Source organism: Trichechus manatus, unplaced genomic scaffold (genome assembly GCF_000243295.1).
Source record: "Trichechus manatus latirostris isolate Lorelei unplaced genomic scaffold, TriManLat1.0 scaffold00050, whole genome shotgun sequence".
Lineage (NCBI taxonomy): Eukaryota > Metazoa > Chordata > Mammalia > Sirenia > Trichechidae > Trichechus > Trichechus manatus.
This window is the reverse complement of record NW_004443986.1, coordinates 8,227,853-8,243,414: the sequence shown is the minus strand read 5'-3', so window position 1 is coordinate 8,243,414 and position 15,562 is coordinate 8,227,853. Positions and strand designations below refer to the sequence as shown.

Here is a 15,562-nt window from a genome sequence, read left to right as displayed (position 1 = left end):
TCATCTAGTGCTGCTATAACAGAAATACCACAAGTGGATGGCTTTAACAAAGAGAAATTTATTCTCTCACAGTCTAGGAGGCTAGAAGTCCAAATTCAGGGTGCCAGCTCTAGGAGAAGGCTTTCTCTGTCAATTCTGGGGGAAGGTCCTTGTCATCAATCTTCCCCTCCTGGGAGAAGGTCCTTGTCATAAATCTTTTCCTGGTCTAGGAGCTTCTCACTACAGGAACCCTGGGTCCAAAGGACGCACTCTGCTCCTGGCGCTGCGTTCTTGGTGGTATGAGGTCCCGGTCTCTCTGCTCACTTCTCTCTTTTATATCTCAAAAGAGATTGACTTGAGACACAATATAATCTTGTAGATTGAGTCCTGCCTCATTAACATAACTGCTTCTAATCCTGCCTAATTAACATCACAGAGGCAGGATTTACAACACACAGGAAAACCACATTAGATCACAAAATGGTGGACAACCACACAATACTGGGAATCATGGCCTACTCAAGTTGACATACATTTTTGGGGGACACAATTCAGTCCATAACAACATCATTAGACATTAGAGAAACGCAAATTAAAACCACAATGAGGCATTTTATACCTACTAGAATGACTACAATTAAAAAAACTAACACCACCAAATGTGGGCAAATACACGAAGCAACAGAATTCTATTACATCGTTGAGTCTTTGTGGTGATGGATGGGTAGCTGAGAAAAGTTTTATATTGCTTATCTTGAGATTTATCAAAAGTGCTCTGGGAAATGTTCCAAAATGCTTCCATCTCTGTTTTGATGATTTTCACACAACTCAGTTAATAAAGGAGACATGGAAAAACTTTTTTACCAGATCGTACTCTCCAAAACAAAATATTTTTGCCAAAGAGGTTTCAAATCTCAGAAATTAGATGTATTATATTTGTCATATTTTCAGACTCTGACAAGACAGAGATATATATCCAAAACGCAGAGATTTTGCCTTTAATCCCAACACTATCTAATATGCTATCACAATAGGTCTAGGGAAAAAAATAGAGTTTAAGATAATTATCTTGGTTTATTTTTCTCACTACAATTTGGAAGTGAGAACTAAGAAATTACTTGTTCAGGTAGAGCAACAATTACAGCCAACTCTGATCTCATTTTTAAAATTAAGCTATTTTAAAGGACTAAAGTTCATTTAGAAGCTTCTCACAATATTAGCAAGAATAATTATAATTAACAACTTACTCCAGTAGATGCTTACATGCACTTCAAAAGAGAGAAAACTGGGAGGCAGAGCCAACATGGCGCCCTAGACAGCTGCACCATGCCATCCCTCTGCAGTAAAGACCTGAAAAACTAAGTAAAACAAATACAAACATCAACCCTGGAACCTTAAGCATCAAATGAAGGGATAAAGAACTAGATCAAACACTGAACGGAAAAAAAAAAAAAACTCAACAGAAAATAAAGAATGAGGAGAGATATGGAATAGAGGTCCCCTGCCAACTAACATGGCACAGCCTCACCATCTTGGAAAACAGCCAGCAACAACTCCAGACAGAGAATACAGGAAGGCAAGTTCACAGAGCTCCCAACAGGAGACAGAGCACCTGGCACCAGAGAAACATGCTTTTCCACCCCTCACCCTTCTGGTGAGTAGCAGCAAGAACCTCTCCAGCTTGGCACCCCCACTGCTGGGTTCCACAATAGGAGGCTCCCCCTACCCCCCCACACACCACAAGGCTTTTCTTCCCCCTTCTTTTTCTTTCTCCCTCCCATCTAGCCCCGCAGACCACCTCCCCCTCCTTCTGAAGGCCAGAGCCAGAGAGCCACCATCCTGACGCCACCTGGGATCCACCCCACCACCACCTGCTGGTTCCTGTTGCCCTGAGATTTTTGTTTTTCTTTTTTCCCCTTTCTCCCTTTTCTTACTCCCTCCCACTTAGCTCTGTTCAGAACTGCCCCCCCCACTAACCCCCCTGCCAAGAGGCAGCGACTAGAGAGCTACTGGCCAACCGCAGCCCCAGATCTGCCCCGCCCCGTCCACCAGCACCCACTGTGCTGCCATTTCTTCCTCTTCTTTTTATTCTTTCTCTTCTTTCTTTTTCTCCTTCTCACCTAGCCCTGTATACCACCTCCCCACCCTTCCCACTAAACCCCACTGTGCTACCATAGCTAGGGAGCCACCAGCCCACTGCCACCCCAGGTCTACCCCACCCCCACTCGACAGCTCTTGTGGTGCTGCCATTTAGTTTTTCTTTCTCTTCTCTTTCCATTCTCCCTCCCACCTACCCTGTACGTCACTTCCCCTCCCTTCTCACCTGCCCCCAGATCTGCCCCACCCCCACTCACCAGCCCCTACTGTGCCCCCATTATTTTTTCTTTTTCTTATTCTTCCTTTTCTTTCTCCCTCCCACCTAGCCTCATACATCACCTCCCCTCCCTTCTCACTGGTCCCAGGTCTGCCCCACCCACACTCACTGGCCTCCACCACACTATTTACTTTTTCATTTTCCTTTTTCTCTTTCTTCCTGTCCTTACTCCCTCACACATAGTACTCTATGCCACCACCACCCCCTTCCCTAAGGCCCCCACCATGCTGCCATGGCTACAGACCCACCAATGCACCAGCCTAATGCTGCCCTGGGGTCTGCCCCACACCCACCTGCCAGCCACCAACACGTCGCCATTTTTTTCTTTATTTCTCCCTCCAAACTAGCCCCGTACGTTACCTTCCCTCACTTCCCACCTGCCCCCAAGTCTGTCCCACTCCCACTTGCTGGCCCACTACACGCCATCACTTTTCATTATTTTTTTTTCTTTTTCTTTGTTCTTGTTCTTCCTTTTCCTTCTCCCTCTCCTAGCCCTATACATGTCACCTCTGCCCCCTTCACACTGGCTCCCACTGCATGGCCATTTTTTCTTTTTCTTTTGTTTTTCCCTCCAACCCAGCCCCATGTATCATCTCCCTTCCCTTCCTACGGGTCCCTGGGTCTGCCCTGCCCCCACTCTCTGGCCCCCACCATGCCATTTTTTTAATTTTCTTTTTTCCCTTTTTTCCTGTTCTTTCTCCCTCCCACCTAGCCCTGTACATCACCTCCCCTCCCTTTCCACCCGCCCCTGGGACCTCCCAGCCCCCATTCACTGGGCCCCAGCATACCTCCATTTTTTTTCTCTTTGTTCCTTTTTCCCTCTCTCCTAGCCACATATGCTACCTTCCCCCTTCCCACCAGCCCCCGCTGCACTGCCACAGCTACAGAGCTAAAGGAACACCAGCCCACTGCTGCCCCAGGTCTGCCATGCCTCCACCTGCAGGCCCCTGCTGCACTGTCATTTAATTTTTTTTTCTTTCTTTTCTATCTTTTCTTTCTCCCTCCCTCCTAGCCCCATTACCACTTCCCCTCCCTTCCCACAGGCCTGCTGGTCCATCCCATCCTCACTCACCGGACTGCCTTTTTTTTCCTTTTTTCCTTTCTTTTCTTTCTCCCTACCACCTAGTCATGTACGTCACCTCCCCCCCTTCCCGTCAGCTTCTGCCGTACCACCACAGATAGAGTGTCACCAGTACACTGGCCTGCCGCTGCCCCAGGTCCACCCTGCTCGCATCTGCCAATCCCCACTGTATACCCATTTTGTTTAAAGTTTTTCTTTTTGTTTCTTTCTTCTCTTTCTCTCTCATACTCAGCCTTGTACACTATCTCCTTCCCCTTCCTGCCAGCCATCAGGTCTACCCCACCCTCACCTGCCAGCTACAGCTGTGCCACTCCCCCTTTTTTCTTTCTTTCCCTTTTTTTCTTTCTCCCTCCCACTTAGCCCCATACACTACATAGCCCCATACATCACCTCCCCGCCTTCCCCGGCCCCTGCCATATTGCCACGGCTAGAGCTACCCCAGCGCTTAGGCCTGCTCTCACACCACATCCACACCATCCCTCCCCTCCCACTACTCGACTAGCTGCTGAATGGTGGGAAGCAAGCACACACCCTTCCCTGTCTGACACACTCGACCATATGGCAAGGGGCTATGAACACTCCCACAGCAATGGACCAACATCAGGAGGCAGACAGCATCTGCCCAGTACACTCAGACACCTCGCTAAGCCTGTGAACAGTGAAATGGGATCACCCTTCCTGCTGCTGCCCTGTCCACCGGACAAGGTGCTAAGAGCTATCATGTCCACAGACAAGCAAGAGCAAAGCACGCCCAGCCTGCCAGCCCTGACATAGCAAAACAAAACAAAAAAGCAGGATGAAACAAATGAACATACAATCAATCAATAAATAAAATAATAGCTAAATGTTTTGGAGACAGCAGGCAGTATCAAAACATAAAAAAGCAGGACAAGACGGCTCCAGCAAGTGATCAAAACAAAGAATCAGATGACTTTCCGTCAGAAGAAAAAACAGTGGAACTACCTAATACGGAATTCAAAAGACTAATACTTCAGGCTCTCCAAGAGATTAGGAAAGAGATCAAGGAAAACACAGACAAAACCAACAAAAACATAGCCAAAATAAAGGAAAACACATACAAAGCAATAGAATAATTCAGGAAAATAATACAAGAACAAAATGTCAAAATAAATAATTAGAAATAATACAAAAACAGCAACTATATATCCAAAAGATAAACAACAAAATTTCAGAAATAGACAACACAATAGGAGCAAATTTGAAAAAATTGAAGACAGAATCAGCGATATTGAAGATAAATCCATGGACGTCACCTTGAGAAAAAAATCAGAGAAAAGAATGAAGAAAACCTAACAATTATGTGGGACACAATCAAGAGCAAAAATTTACATGTGACAGGAATTCTGGAACAGGTAGAGAAAATAGAAAACATAGAGAAGATTGTTGATGATTTGATGGCAGAAAACTTCCCAAATATCATGAAAGATGAAAAGTTGACCATCCAAGAAGATCAACCAACCCCATATAGGATAGACCTTAAAAGAAAGACACAAAGATATATCATAATCACGCTCAACAAAGACAAAGAATTCTGAGAGCAGTTCGAGAAAAACAAAAAGAGGAAACGGTAAGACTAAACTCTGATTACTTGGCAGAAACTATGCAGAAGGCAATGAGATGACATATATAAAACCTTGAAGGAAAAAAAAAATTGTCAACCAGTAATAACATAACTTGCAAAACTCTCAAATACGATGGTGAAATTAGGACATTTCCGTATAAGCAGAAATTAAGGGAATTCGTGAAAACCAAACCAAACCTACAACTAGTATTAAAGAGAGTCCTTCAGTTAGAAAACCAACATTAGACAACAACCAGAGTCTAAGACACAACAGCATCAGCCAGATACCAACTTAGGTAAAGAATTCTCAATAATAAAACAAAGCTAAAAGATTTGAAACAGGGAAACAGAGATGTCAATCTGTAAATGATGACAATGTCAAAACAATAAAAGGGGGAATAAATGGTGTAGGTATAGAACTTTCAAATGGAGAGGAAGTCTGGCAATATCAAGCAATAAAAGACAGGTTCAAACTTAGTAGGATAAGGGTAAGTTTGAAGGTAACCACAAAGAAAGTTAACAAACCTACTTATCAAAACAAAAAGAAGAAAAACATAAAGACTCAGTGAACACAAAATCTATAATAACAAAAGAAATCAACAAACAAAAGGAATTCAGCCCAGAAAAGAGGAATAAAGAAGAACAACATCAGCACCACAAGAAAAAGCACAACAATATGACAGCAATAAACCCATACTAATGGATAATCTTTCTATTTGTTCAAGTTGTAGGGCTAATGTTGTGATTTTGGCCCAGTCTTCATTTTGATGTGTGAGTTTACTGCTGTAAATTGCCCTCTGAGCACTGCTTTTGCAGAGTAGCAGGATAGAAGATCAACATACGAAAATCAGTTGGATTCCTATACACTAACAAAGAGAACTTCAAAAAGGAAGTCAGGAAAACAATTCCATTTACAATAGCACCTAAAAAGATAAACTACTTAGGAGTAAATCTAACCAGGGACATAAAACTCCTACATGAATAAAACTACAAAACAGTATTGCAAGAAACCAAAGGACATCTACATACATGTAAAAACATACCATGCTCATGGATAGGAAGACTTAACATTGTGAAAATGTCAATTCTACCCAAAGTGTTCTACAGAGACAATGCAATACCAATCCAAATACCAGCAGCATTTTTTAAAGAGATGGAAAAACTAATGACCAACTTTATATGGAAAGGATAGAGGCCCTAGATAAGTAAAGCCTTATTGAAGAAAAAGAACAATGTATGAGGCCTCACACAACCTGATCTCAGAACCTGCTATACAGCCACAGTAGTCAAAACAGCCTCGTACTGGCACAAAGACAGACACATAAACCAATGGAACAGAATTGAGAACCCAGATGTAAATCCATCCACCTATGGCCAACTGATCTTTAATAAAGGACCAAAGTCCATTTACTTGGCAAAAGACAGTCTTTTTCACAAATGGTGCTGGCAAAACTGGATGTCTATCTGTAAAAAAAAGAAAGAGGACCCATACCTGACACCATACATAGAAATGGATCAAAGACCTAAACATAAAACCTGAAATGATAAAGATCATGGTAGACAACAGAGACGACACTAGGAGCCCTAATACATGGCATAAATGGAATATAAACCGTAACTAACAATGTACAAATACCAGAAGAGAAACTAGATAACTGGGAGCTCCTAAAAATTAAACACTTTTGCTCATCAAACGACTTCACTAAAAGAGTAAAAAGAGAAACTACAGACTGGGAAAAAATTTTTGGCTGACATATCTGACAAGGGTCTAATCTCTAGAATCTATAGAATACTTCAACACCTCGACAACAAAAAGACAAATAATCCATTTAAAAAAATGGGCAAAGGATATGAACAGACACTTCACCAAAGGAGACATTCAGTTGGATAACAGACACACAAGGAAATGCTCCCGATCATTACCCATTAGAGAAACGCAAATCAAAACTACAGTGAGATACCATCTCACTCCGACATTATTGGCACAAATCAAAAAAACAGAAAATAACAAACGTTGGATAGGTTGTGGGAAGATTAGAACTCTTATGCATTGCTGGTGGGAGTGTAAAATGGTACAACCACTATGAAAACTATATGGCCTCTCTTTAAAAAGCTAGAAATAGAAATACCATTTGGTCCAGCAATCTCACTCCTAGTAATATATCCTAGAGAAATAAGAGCCGCCACTAGAATAGACATATGCACACCCATGTTCACTGCAGCAGTATTCACAATAGCAAAAGATGGAAACAACCTAAGTGCCTATCAACAAATGAATGATAAATTTTGGTACATACACACAATGGAATACTACGGAATGATAAAGAACAATGACGAATCTGTGAAATATTTCACAACATGGATGATTCTGGAGGGCATTATGCTGAGTGAAATAAGTTAATCACAAAAGAACAAATATTTTATGAGATCACTATTATAAAAACCCAAGAAAAGGTTTACACACATTAAAAAAATAAAAGAATCTTTGATGGTTATGAGGGAGGGGAGGGGTAGGGAGGGGAAATCACTAACTAGAAAGTAGACAAGTATTAACTTTGATGAAGGGAAAGACAACGTACGATACAGGAGAAGTCGGCACAATTTGACCAAGGCAAAGTCATAGATGCTTCCTAGACACATCCAAACACCTTGAGGGACTGAGTTTCTGGGGCTGAGGGCTAGGGACCATTCCATTGTTTCGGGGGATATCTAGGTCAATTGGTATAACATAGTTCATAAAGAAAATGGTCTACATCACACTTTGGTGAGTAGTGTCTGGGGTCTTACAAGCTTGCAAGTGGCCATCTAAGATACATCTATTGGTCCCATCCCATCCAGAACAAAGGAGAATGAAGAAAACCAAAGATAAAAGGAAAATATTAGTCCAAAGGACTAATGCACCACATGAACCACAGCCCGCACTAACCTGAATCTAGAAGAACTAGATGGTGCCCAGCTACCACCACCAACCATTCTGACGGGGATCACAATAGGTGGTCCCAGACACAGCAGGAGAAAAATGTAGAACAAAATTCAAATTCACCCAAAAAAAAAAGACAAAAAAAAAAAGACCAGATTTACTGGTCTGACAGAGACTGGAGGAACCCCTGAGACTACGGCCCCAGCTAACTCAGAACCTAAGCCACTCCCAAAGTCCCCCTTTCAGCCAAAGATTCGAAAAAACCAAAAACCAAACCTGTTGCCATCGTCGAGTCAATTCCGACTCATAGCAACCTCACAGAGCAGAACAGACCTGCCCCATAGGGTTTCCAAGCAGCAGCTGGTGGATTTGAACTGCCGACCTTTTGGTTAGCAGCCCTCGCTCTTAATCACTGTGTCACCAGGGCTCCAAAGATTAGACAGGCCTATAAAACAATAACACACGTGAGGAAAGTGCTTCTTCGTTCAATCAAGTATACGAGACCAAATGGGCAATACTTGCCCAAAAGCAAAGACGAGAAGGCAGGAAGGGACAGGAAAACTGGACAAATGCACGAGGAACCCAAGTTGTAAAGGCACAGGGGGAGAGTGCTGACACACGTGGGGATTGCAACCAATGGCACAAAACAATTTTTGTATAAATTTTCGAATGAGAAACTAATTTGTGCTATAAACTTTCACCTAAAGTACAATAAAATTTAAAAAAGAGAGAAAACTAAAGCATTTTCAATTTTGATGCACACACTTTTCATGAACCAAACCACAGCTTCAATAGTATTCAAACGCTAGCTTCTCTAATATGCTGAAATACTGTATTGAAGGCATCCATTCGGTTGATCTGTCAAACATTTCCATTCATAAAACAAGCGTTTCATAATTAACCAGATATATGCTTTCTTCATAAATCATCCCTTGCTTTACTCCTCATGCAACATTAGAAAAAGCAGTAAATAACTCTTGAGCAAAAATAAGCCAAAGCTACTAGGATATGAAGAACTTTAGCTGTAAGAATAAAAAGAATAATATAACCCAATGTTGATGATGGGAATGGAGTGGACACTTCTCATACACTGATAGTGGGAAGGTAAATTTGGCACTATCTTCCAAAGGCTTAAAACTAGTATAATCTTAGATCTAACAATTCTATATCTGGGACTTTATCCTGAAAAATATGTGCAAAATATATGTAGCATATATGAGGCTGTTTACTACAGTTTTGTTAATGATAGCTCAAAATAAAAAACCTAAACAGCCAATATTAAATAATAGTAACAGCAATAATAATAGATGATCTTGTGACATATTGGCTTAAACTGACATGGACAATTCCTCTATTAACACAGAGAAATTTTAAATACTCTAAAACACACCCATGTTCAAACACATAGCCAAACTTCAGAGAAAGAGAGAGAGATGAAAAAAGAGAGTGAGGGAGTTTCCCTGGTGCAAGCAATGTGCTTCAAAGCCAGAGCAATAGGATGAGGTTAACAGGCTAATGCCACCGCAGCCTAAAGTAGGATTTGGGTAGAAATCCAAACATCCGGGGACTAATGTTTAAATTATCACATGGGAACAGAACATTTCTGTTCTCTGCCTTGTACATCCCCTGAGAAAGGAAGAGAGTTTTATGCTGACATAAAACTGAGATCTTCAAAGTGTTACATAGTTTAATAAAGGGTTCTAGAAAAATTCTATCCACCAGCTCAGAGACACTACGTGAAAGCTTGAAATATCTTGGGGCTAAGGATAGTAAAAAAGTCCCCTACAAAAAAATCAAAATTGCTAGCTTTTGCAACATGAAGTTGTAGCATCCAAACTGATCCTGCCAGTGTGATCTGAATCTTTGAATAAGTAGTTAACCACAAAAGTAATCCAGAACTCACAAAACCTGTGGAGAACTGGAAAAAAACAAGTAAAAAAACAAAACATAGGAACATTTGCTAAACCCAGGACACACAGAATTCCTACTGAAAATATAAACCTGGATAAAGATGCTAAAAAATGAACATACAAAAAGCAGACCCAATTTAAGAGAAGAACTAGCCTGAAAAGAATTAATTAGTAGAACAATCTTAAGATAAAACAAACTATACACAAGACTCTTTGAACTAACTGAAGAGATACAAGAATAGAAGACATAATGACAAAATAGGTAATCATAAAACTGATTTTTAAAAGAACTTTAGGAAATCGAGGTACAAAATCCACTGCCGTCGAGTAGATTTCGACTCATAGCGATCCTCTAGGACAGAGTAGAATTGCCCCATAGGGTTTCCAAGGCTGTAATGTTTACGGAAGCAGAATGTCATCTCTTTCTACCGCAGAGCAGCTGGTGGGTTCAAACCACTAACCTTTTGGTTGGCAGCTGAGCACTTTAACCACTGCACCACCAAAAACCCAAACCTGTTGCTGTTGAGTCGATTCTGACTCATAGCAACCCTACAGGGACTCACTAATTGAGATATAGTAACTGAAATTAAAGTCACAAAATTGATATGAATACTGAAGTGTTTAGGAGTAAAGATTACTGACGTTTGTAACTTTCTTTGAAATGTATCATAAATATAAAATGGATTGATGGATAAAGAGACGGCTAAAGGATAGACATTTCACAAGGAAGTAAAACAAAATGTTAATTATAAAATCTAGGTGGTAGGTATACGCATCACTATACAATTCTTTTAACTTTTCTGTAAGTTTGAACACTTTTATGATAAAATGTTGGGAATAATCTCAAATAAATTATGTACTACATTAGACACCATTGTCTTTATCATCATTATCATCATACCACACCAAGAATAACAGCTAACACTTATATAGTACCTAAATTATGTCAAGCACTTTTATATAGTAGTTTTACATATATTAAGTAATTTAATCCTCACTGCACAAACTGATAAAAGATACAAGGTAGAAAGAAGAGAACTGAACTCAGAAATAACCAATGGGGTGAAAAATAATGGGCAAAGTCATTGCTAAATACACTGGTAAATCTACATAAAATTTAAAACAACAGCTACTAATAGAGGATTTTAAAAATGAAATTACACAATAGTATGTAAAATGGGAGGTGGAGCTCAGAATAAATGATTCCAACGTCCTGCATGAGAAGGTAAGGTACGTATTAACAGCTCATCAGAATTTAAGAGCTGAAACTTCACTTCTGGAACCATAGGGCCTAGAACAATGCTTGATAAGAAATTAGAACATCAGAGTGAACCCAAAGAAGAAAGAAGGAAGGAAATAAATTCTGGTATATGCATTTAAAGGAATACCATTTGGTCATTTTTTAGTGCAGATTTGATGCGTATTTACAACAAGAAAAGATATAGATGACTTATTGAGCAGAAATATATACAGTAATAAAGCAAAATTATGGAAGGCAAATTGGTATTTTTCTACATATATCCATATACATATCCACATAAATACCTATACTCACGTTATATTTAATACATAAATATTTATATATACGTATACAAATACATACATAAATATAGATATCTATAAAATATATAGACAGAAAGAAGACAGTAGATAGAGGGAAAACTTTTGATGTTTATATATCAAAATGTCAATAATTATCTGTGAGAATTGAATTTATGTATATATTTTTTAATAATTATCTTTTTTCTTCTTTACTCATCTGTATTTTCTTCTTCAGTATTAACAATAAACAAATAACTAAGAAATCATGGAATTTAAAACAATAAAATTGCCATAAACAAGAAATGTCCATAAAATGTCATTTACTGGTCTAAGCAATATAATATTCTCCTAATAACAAAAATGATGAGTGGGAGACAAGGAAAAGTTAAGTGCAAAGATAAAAATTAGAGTAAAATAAATAGAAATATGTTTGCTGAAAGATTGAAGTTTAAGTAGTGATTGATAATAGTTAACTTTTAAGAGGATATTATTTTATTATAACTTAAGTGTTTTAAAATATTCTTATTAAAAACATCCTTACTAAATTCATTAAATGTAACAATGCAAGTATAATAAAAGCACAAATACCAATAAATTAACTAACCAGAAAGCTCTATTCATAAGGAAAGCATAATATAATCAATTGCAATTTAACTATTTCAGTTATTTATGCCTATGAAAAGTAACATTAACGACTTAGCCTCCTCATCCAAGGAACAGTGACTAGAATTGCAGAGATGGTGTCCTAGGAAGAAACCAGCCAGCCACCTCTTCAAATTATTACTGCAGGCCCACTAAATAGAACCAATACACCATTTGCCCAAGGATATAAAATTGAGAATTATTTTTCTCCTATAGTAAATATACAGAACCCTCTTTAATTAACACAAATATAGTTGGTCACTATCTAAGATTAAAAGAGCAAAATTAAAAGAAATAATCAACACACTTTAAAACTTAAAATTCCCAAATGTATTAATGATACAAGTATTCTTCACTCTCTGAATCTATATGATTTTTGAGGCACTGGGTAAAAGTACTGCCAAGACAGAAGAGAAGCAGTAGGGAATAGTGGGAAAGCATGCTGAATTTAGTGCCAAGGACAGGGTGCTGGCCCTGCCAGTCTCACTTATAAATTGTGTGACATTGGGACAGTCACTTAATATCTCTGGATTCAGATTTTATCCACTGAAAATAAGAAAGGTAGACAAACTCATATTTAAAGTCCTTTGCAAGTCTAACATTCTCTGAATCTATAACCCAAAAAGAAAAGTCCTATCTTTGCACTGTTCCACAGCTAAGAGCACACCTGAAGATGGGAAGCTTAAGGAGGCGATATAGCACGACTGGCATGAATTACATGAAACCGTAAGTAGACTCTTCTCCAAAGTTGCTCAACTGTGATTTATAATTAACAGACAACCCAAATATTATAAAAATATCTGCTTTTGTTGAACAGCCCTCTACCTTTTTTGAATCATGCAAATGTAGAAAATGTACACATATTTTCTAATAAATGCATGATCAGCCTAGATGGAGATTCTTAGACAGAAGGAAAAAAATAAGCACAGTACCCAGGTACGAGTGAAATCCTAGAGCTGAGGGGATAATACGCATGATAAAATTTTTTAAACAATTGATGGCTCAAATGTTCCGGTATAGAGCGTTGCACAGAAAAGATGCTCCATAAATGAATGAAAGAATGAATGAAGCTTACCTCTTCAAGTTCCTTCAAGTTTCGAAATCATAAATCTATAAAATACCTGTTTTTTATGGAAATCCTTTAGGGCTGTTTCATAGCCTTCCTCCAGTCTACCGAAGGCAATTCCTACATCTGTAGTCCACCATATTTGTGAGCTAGTTAGTGCAACTTGAGCCGGGAAATCAAAAATCCACAGTTCCCTAGGCTTGTCCTCGTAGGCTGCTATGGCTTCTGTGATCAAATGCCGCACCGTTTCCTGCATGGTCTGTTCAAGTTGCAGAAGCCACATTTCCACCTTTTGAAGCAAATCGAAATATTACAGCACGGGCTTACTAGGGAAGAGAGATAATTCATCCTCCCACTGCTCTAAGGTCATGCAGAGAGTAAGGTCACAGGGGAATTTATTTTTCACCCATTTGGAAGGAGCCCTGGTAGTGCAATTGTTAAGCATTTGGCTGCTAACTGAAAGGTTGATGGTTTGAATCCACCCAGTGGTTCCATGGGAGAAAGACCTGGCAATCTGCTTTCATAAAGATTACAGTCTAGAAAATCCTATGAGGTAGTTCTACTCTGTTACATGGGGTCACTACGAGTCGGCATCGACTCAATGGCATCTAACAACACAGAAAACTAGAAGAAAACTAACACAAAGGTAGGAGTCGAATAAAAGATTGCATAGAAGTCTTCTTTGTACATGAACCTGTCTTCATACTGCTCATCTTACTTCTCCTACCAGGTAGCTGATAACTTTCCACACTTTAAACAGAGGAGGTACTAGGGTTTTCTTCTGCAGATCTGCAGACAAGGGGGAGGGGGATCCTAGACCAAAATCTCCTCTTGTAACACCTACATTTTTGAAAACCAAACATCACAGGCATATATAGAGATATCAGTAATATTCTAGAGCCTTGGGGATAATGGGCAATTAATTTTAAAAAAAAAAACACCTTTTGATAATTTTTAAATCTACCAAAACATCTTCTCTAAAATCTTCCTATTTCTTAGTAGTAAGACAAAGTGTTTTCAGCACGTATCTTAATTACCTTCCCTACTGGTTCTCATCTTTTCACTTGTCAGAAATCAGACAGCAGGAGAATATAAGAGATAGGACAACTGCTGACTTGTGAAAATTAATCTTCTTTTTAAAAATTCATTTCAAGTCTACTTTGCTCCTACAAATACATTTCAGCCAGTTTTCCATCCTATTCAAATATGCTTTGTTTACCCATATATCTGTATATCTATTTCCATGAGATATTACACAGCTGATACGCACACACATGCACATATATATAACAATATATAACAATTTGGAAACAACTGATCACCGCAATATAAAAACGTGACTATAATAAATAAATTCCAAGGACCACATGAGATGCTGAAAGCACTATAACTGATTTCTTCCTCTGTCCCTGTGAAGATGGCACCTGCATCCCCAGAACCTTCTCTCTTGAGAACTGGGTAGGAGTGATACGTAGTTAATGAGCTGACATCCTTCCCCTCAAACGAAAAAGGAAGCACAGCTCCGGCAATGGCCCCAACATCTCTGAATAAAAGTCTCCTCCTCTGACTTCATAGCTGTGCTTTGTTAACAAGCATGAGAGCTCAGGATCCCTGATGTAATCAATAGGATCCTGTATCTCTGTGTTAGTCACTATCACAACTCTTTCACTGTCATGAAGCTCCTTCTGTAAATCAGTCATCATTTGAGCACCTCCCATGTCCTCGATATGGCCACCTGTCCTCGAGAAAATTACAGTCCATTTGGGAAGACCAAACACATGTCTAAGTCAACGTCGCAGATTATTTTCATGAGACTATGCCAACAACTGAAACTTAACTCAGTATGATCTGAGAACGAAGCCCTGATGAGGTGTTTGATCCCCCCTTCCCAGTATTTCATAACCTTCTGTCCACCTCTCTATAATAGCAATTACCATTTCCCATTTTCACTCATTATGTATATATCCATCTCTTCAACTAGCCTAAGAGTTCCTCAAGGACAGGGGCTGTGTCTTATTCATTTCTGGATCCCCAAAAGCCTAACTCAGCATCTGATGCATAGTAGGTATTCAATAAATATTTGATGAATAACATACAAATGGTCTAAATTAGGAGGAAACAATCATAAAAATACAGGAAAAAAAGGCCTAAACTAAAAGCATCTTTTTTATAAAACAAAGACAATTAGAGGGTGAATGTGGTATACGCTCAAGTCTGGAGCATAAGTTGCTTATATAGAATATATTAGAGCACTATAAAAACTTTAAATATCAAAGGTTCCTTCTGGTGACAACCACATCCGTCAACTGGACTATTCTGCTCTGGGTACCATGCCAGTCAGCCAGCAGTCTGCTGGGGAGGGAGCAGACAGCAACACACTTTTGTCAAGATAGTTTATGGTGACTTTTTCTAATCCTTGCAATAATATCCTAAAAAGCCCAAGAGATCAAAAAATATATTTTAATC

At 39.2% G+C, this 15,562-nt stretch overlaps 1 protein-coding gene across 1 annotated transcript in view; it reads right to left on the bottom strand.

Annotated features, from left to right (window-relative positions):
- The window catches only part of LOC101351062 (dynein heavy chain 11, axonemal), a 334,378-nt gene that overhangs the window by 249,292 nt on the left and 69,524 nt on the right, over positions 1-15,562 (bottom strand). Inside the window, exon 24 of the mRNA XM_023732310.1 lies at positions 13,152-13,385. Within this exon, the coding sequence (XP_023588078.1) occupies positions 13,152-13,385 (234 nt within the window). The remainder of the gene's footprint in view (positions 1-13,151; positions 13,386-15,562) is intronic.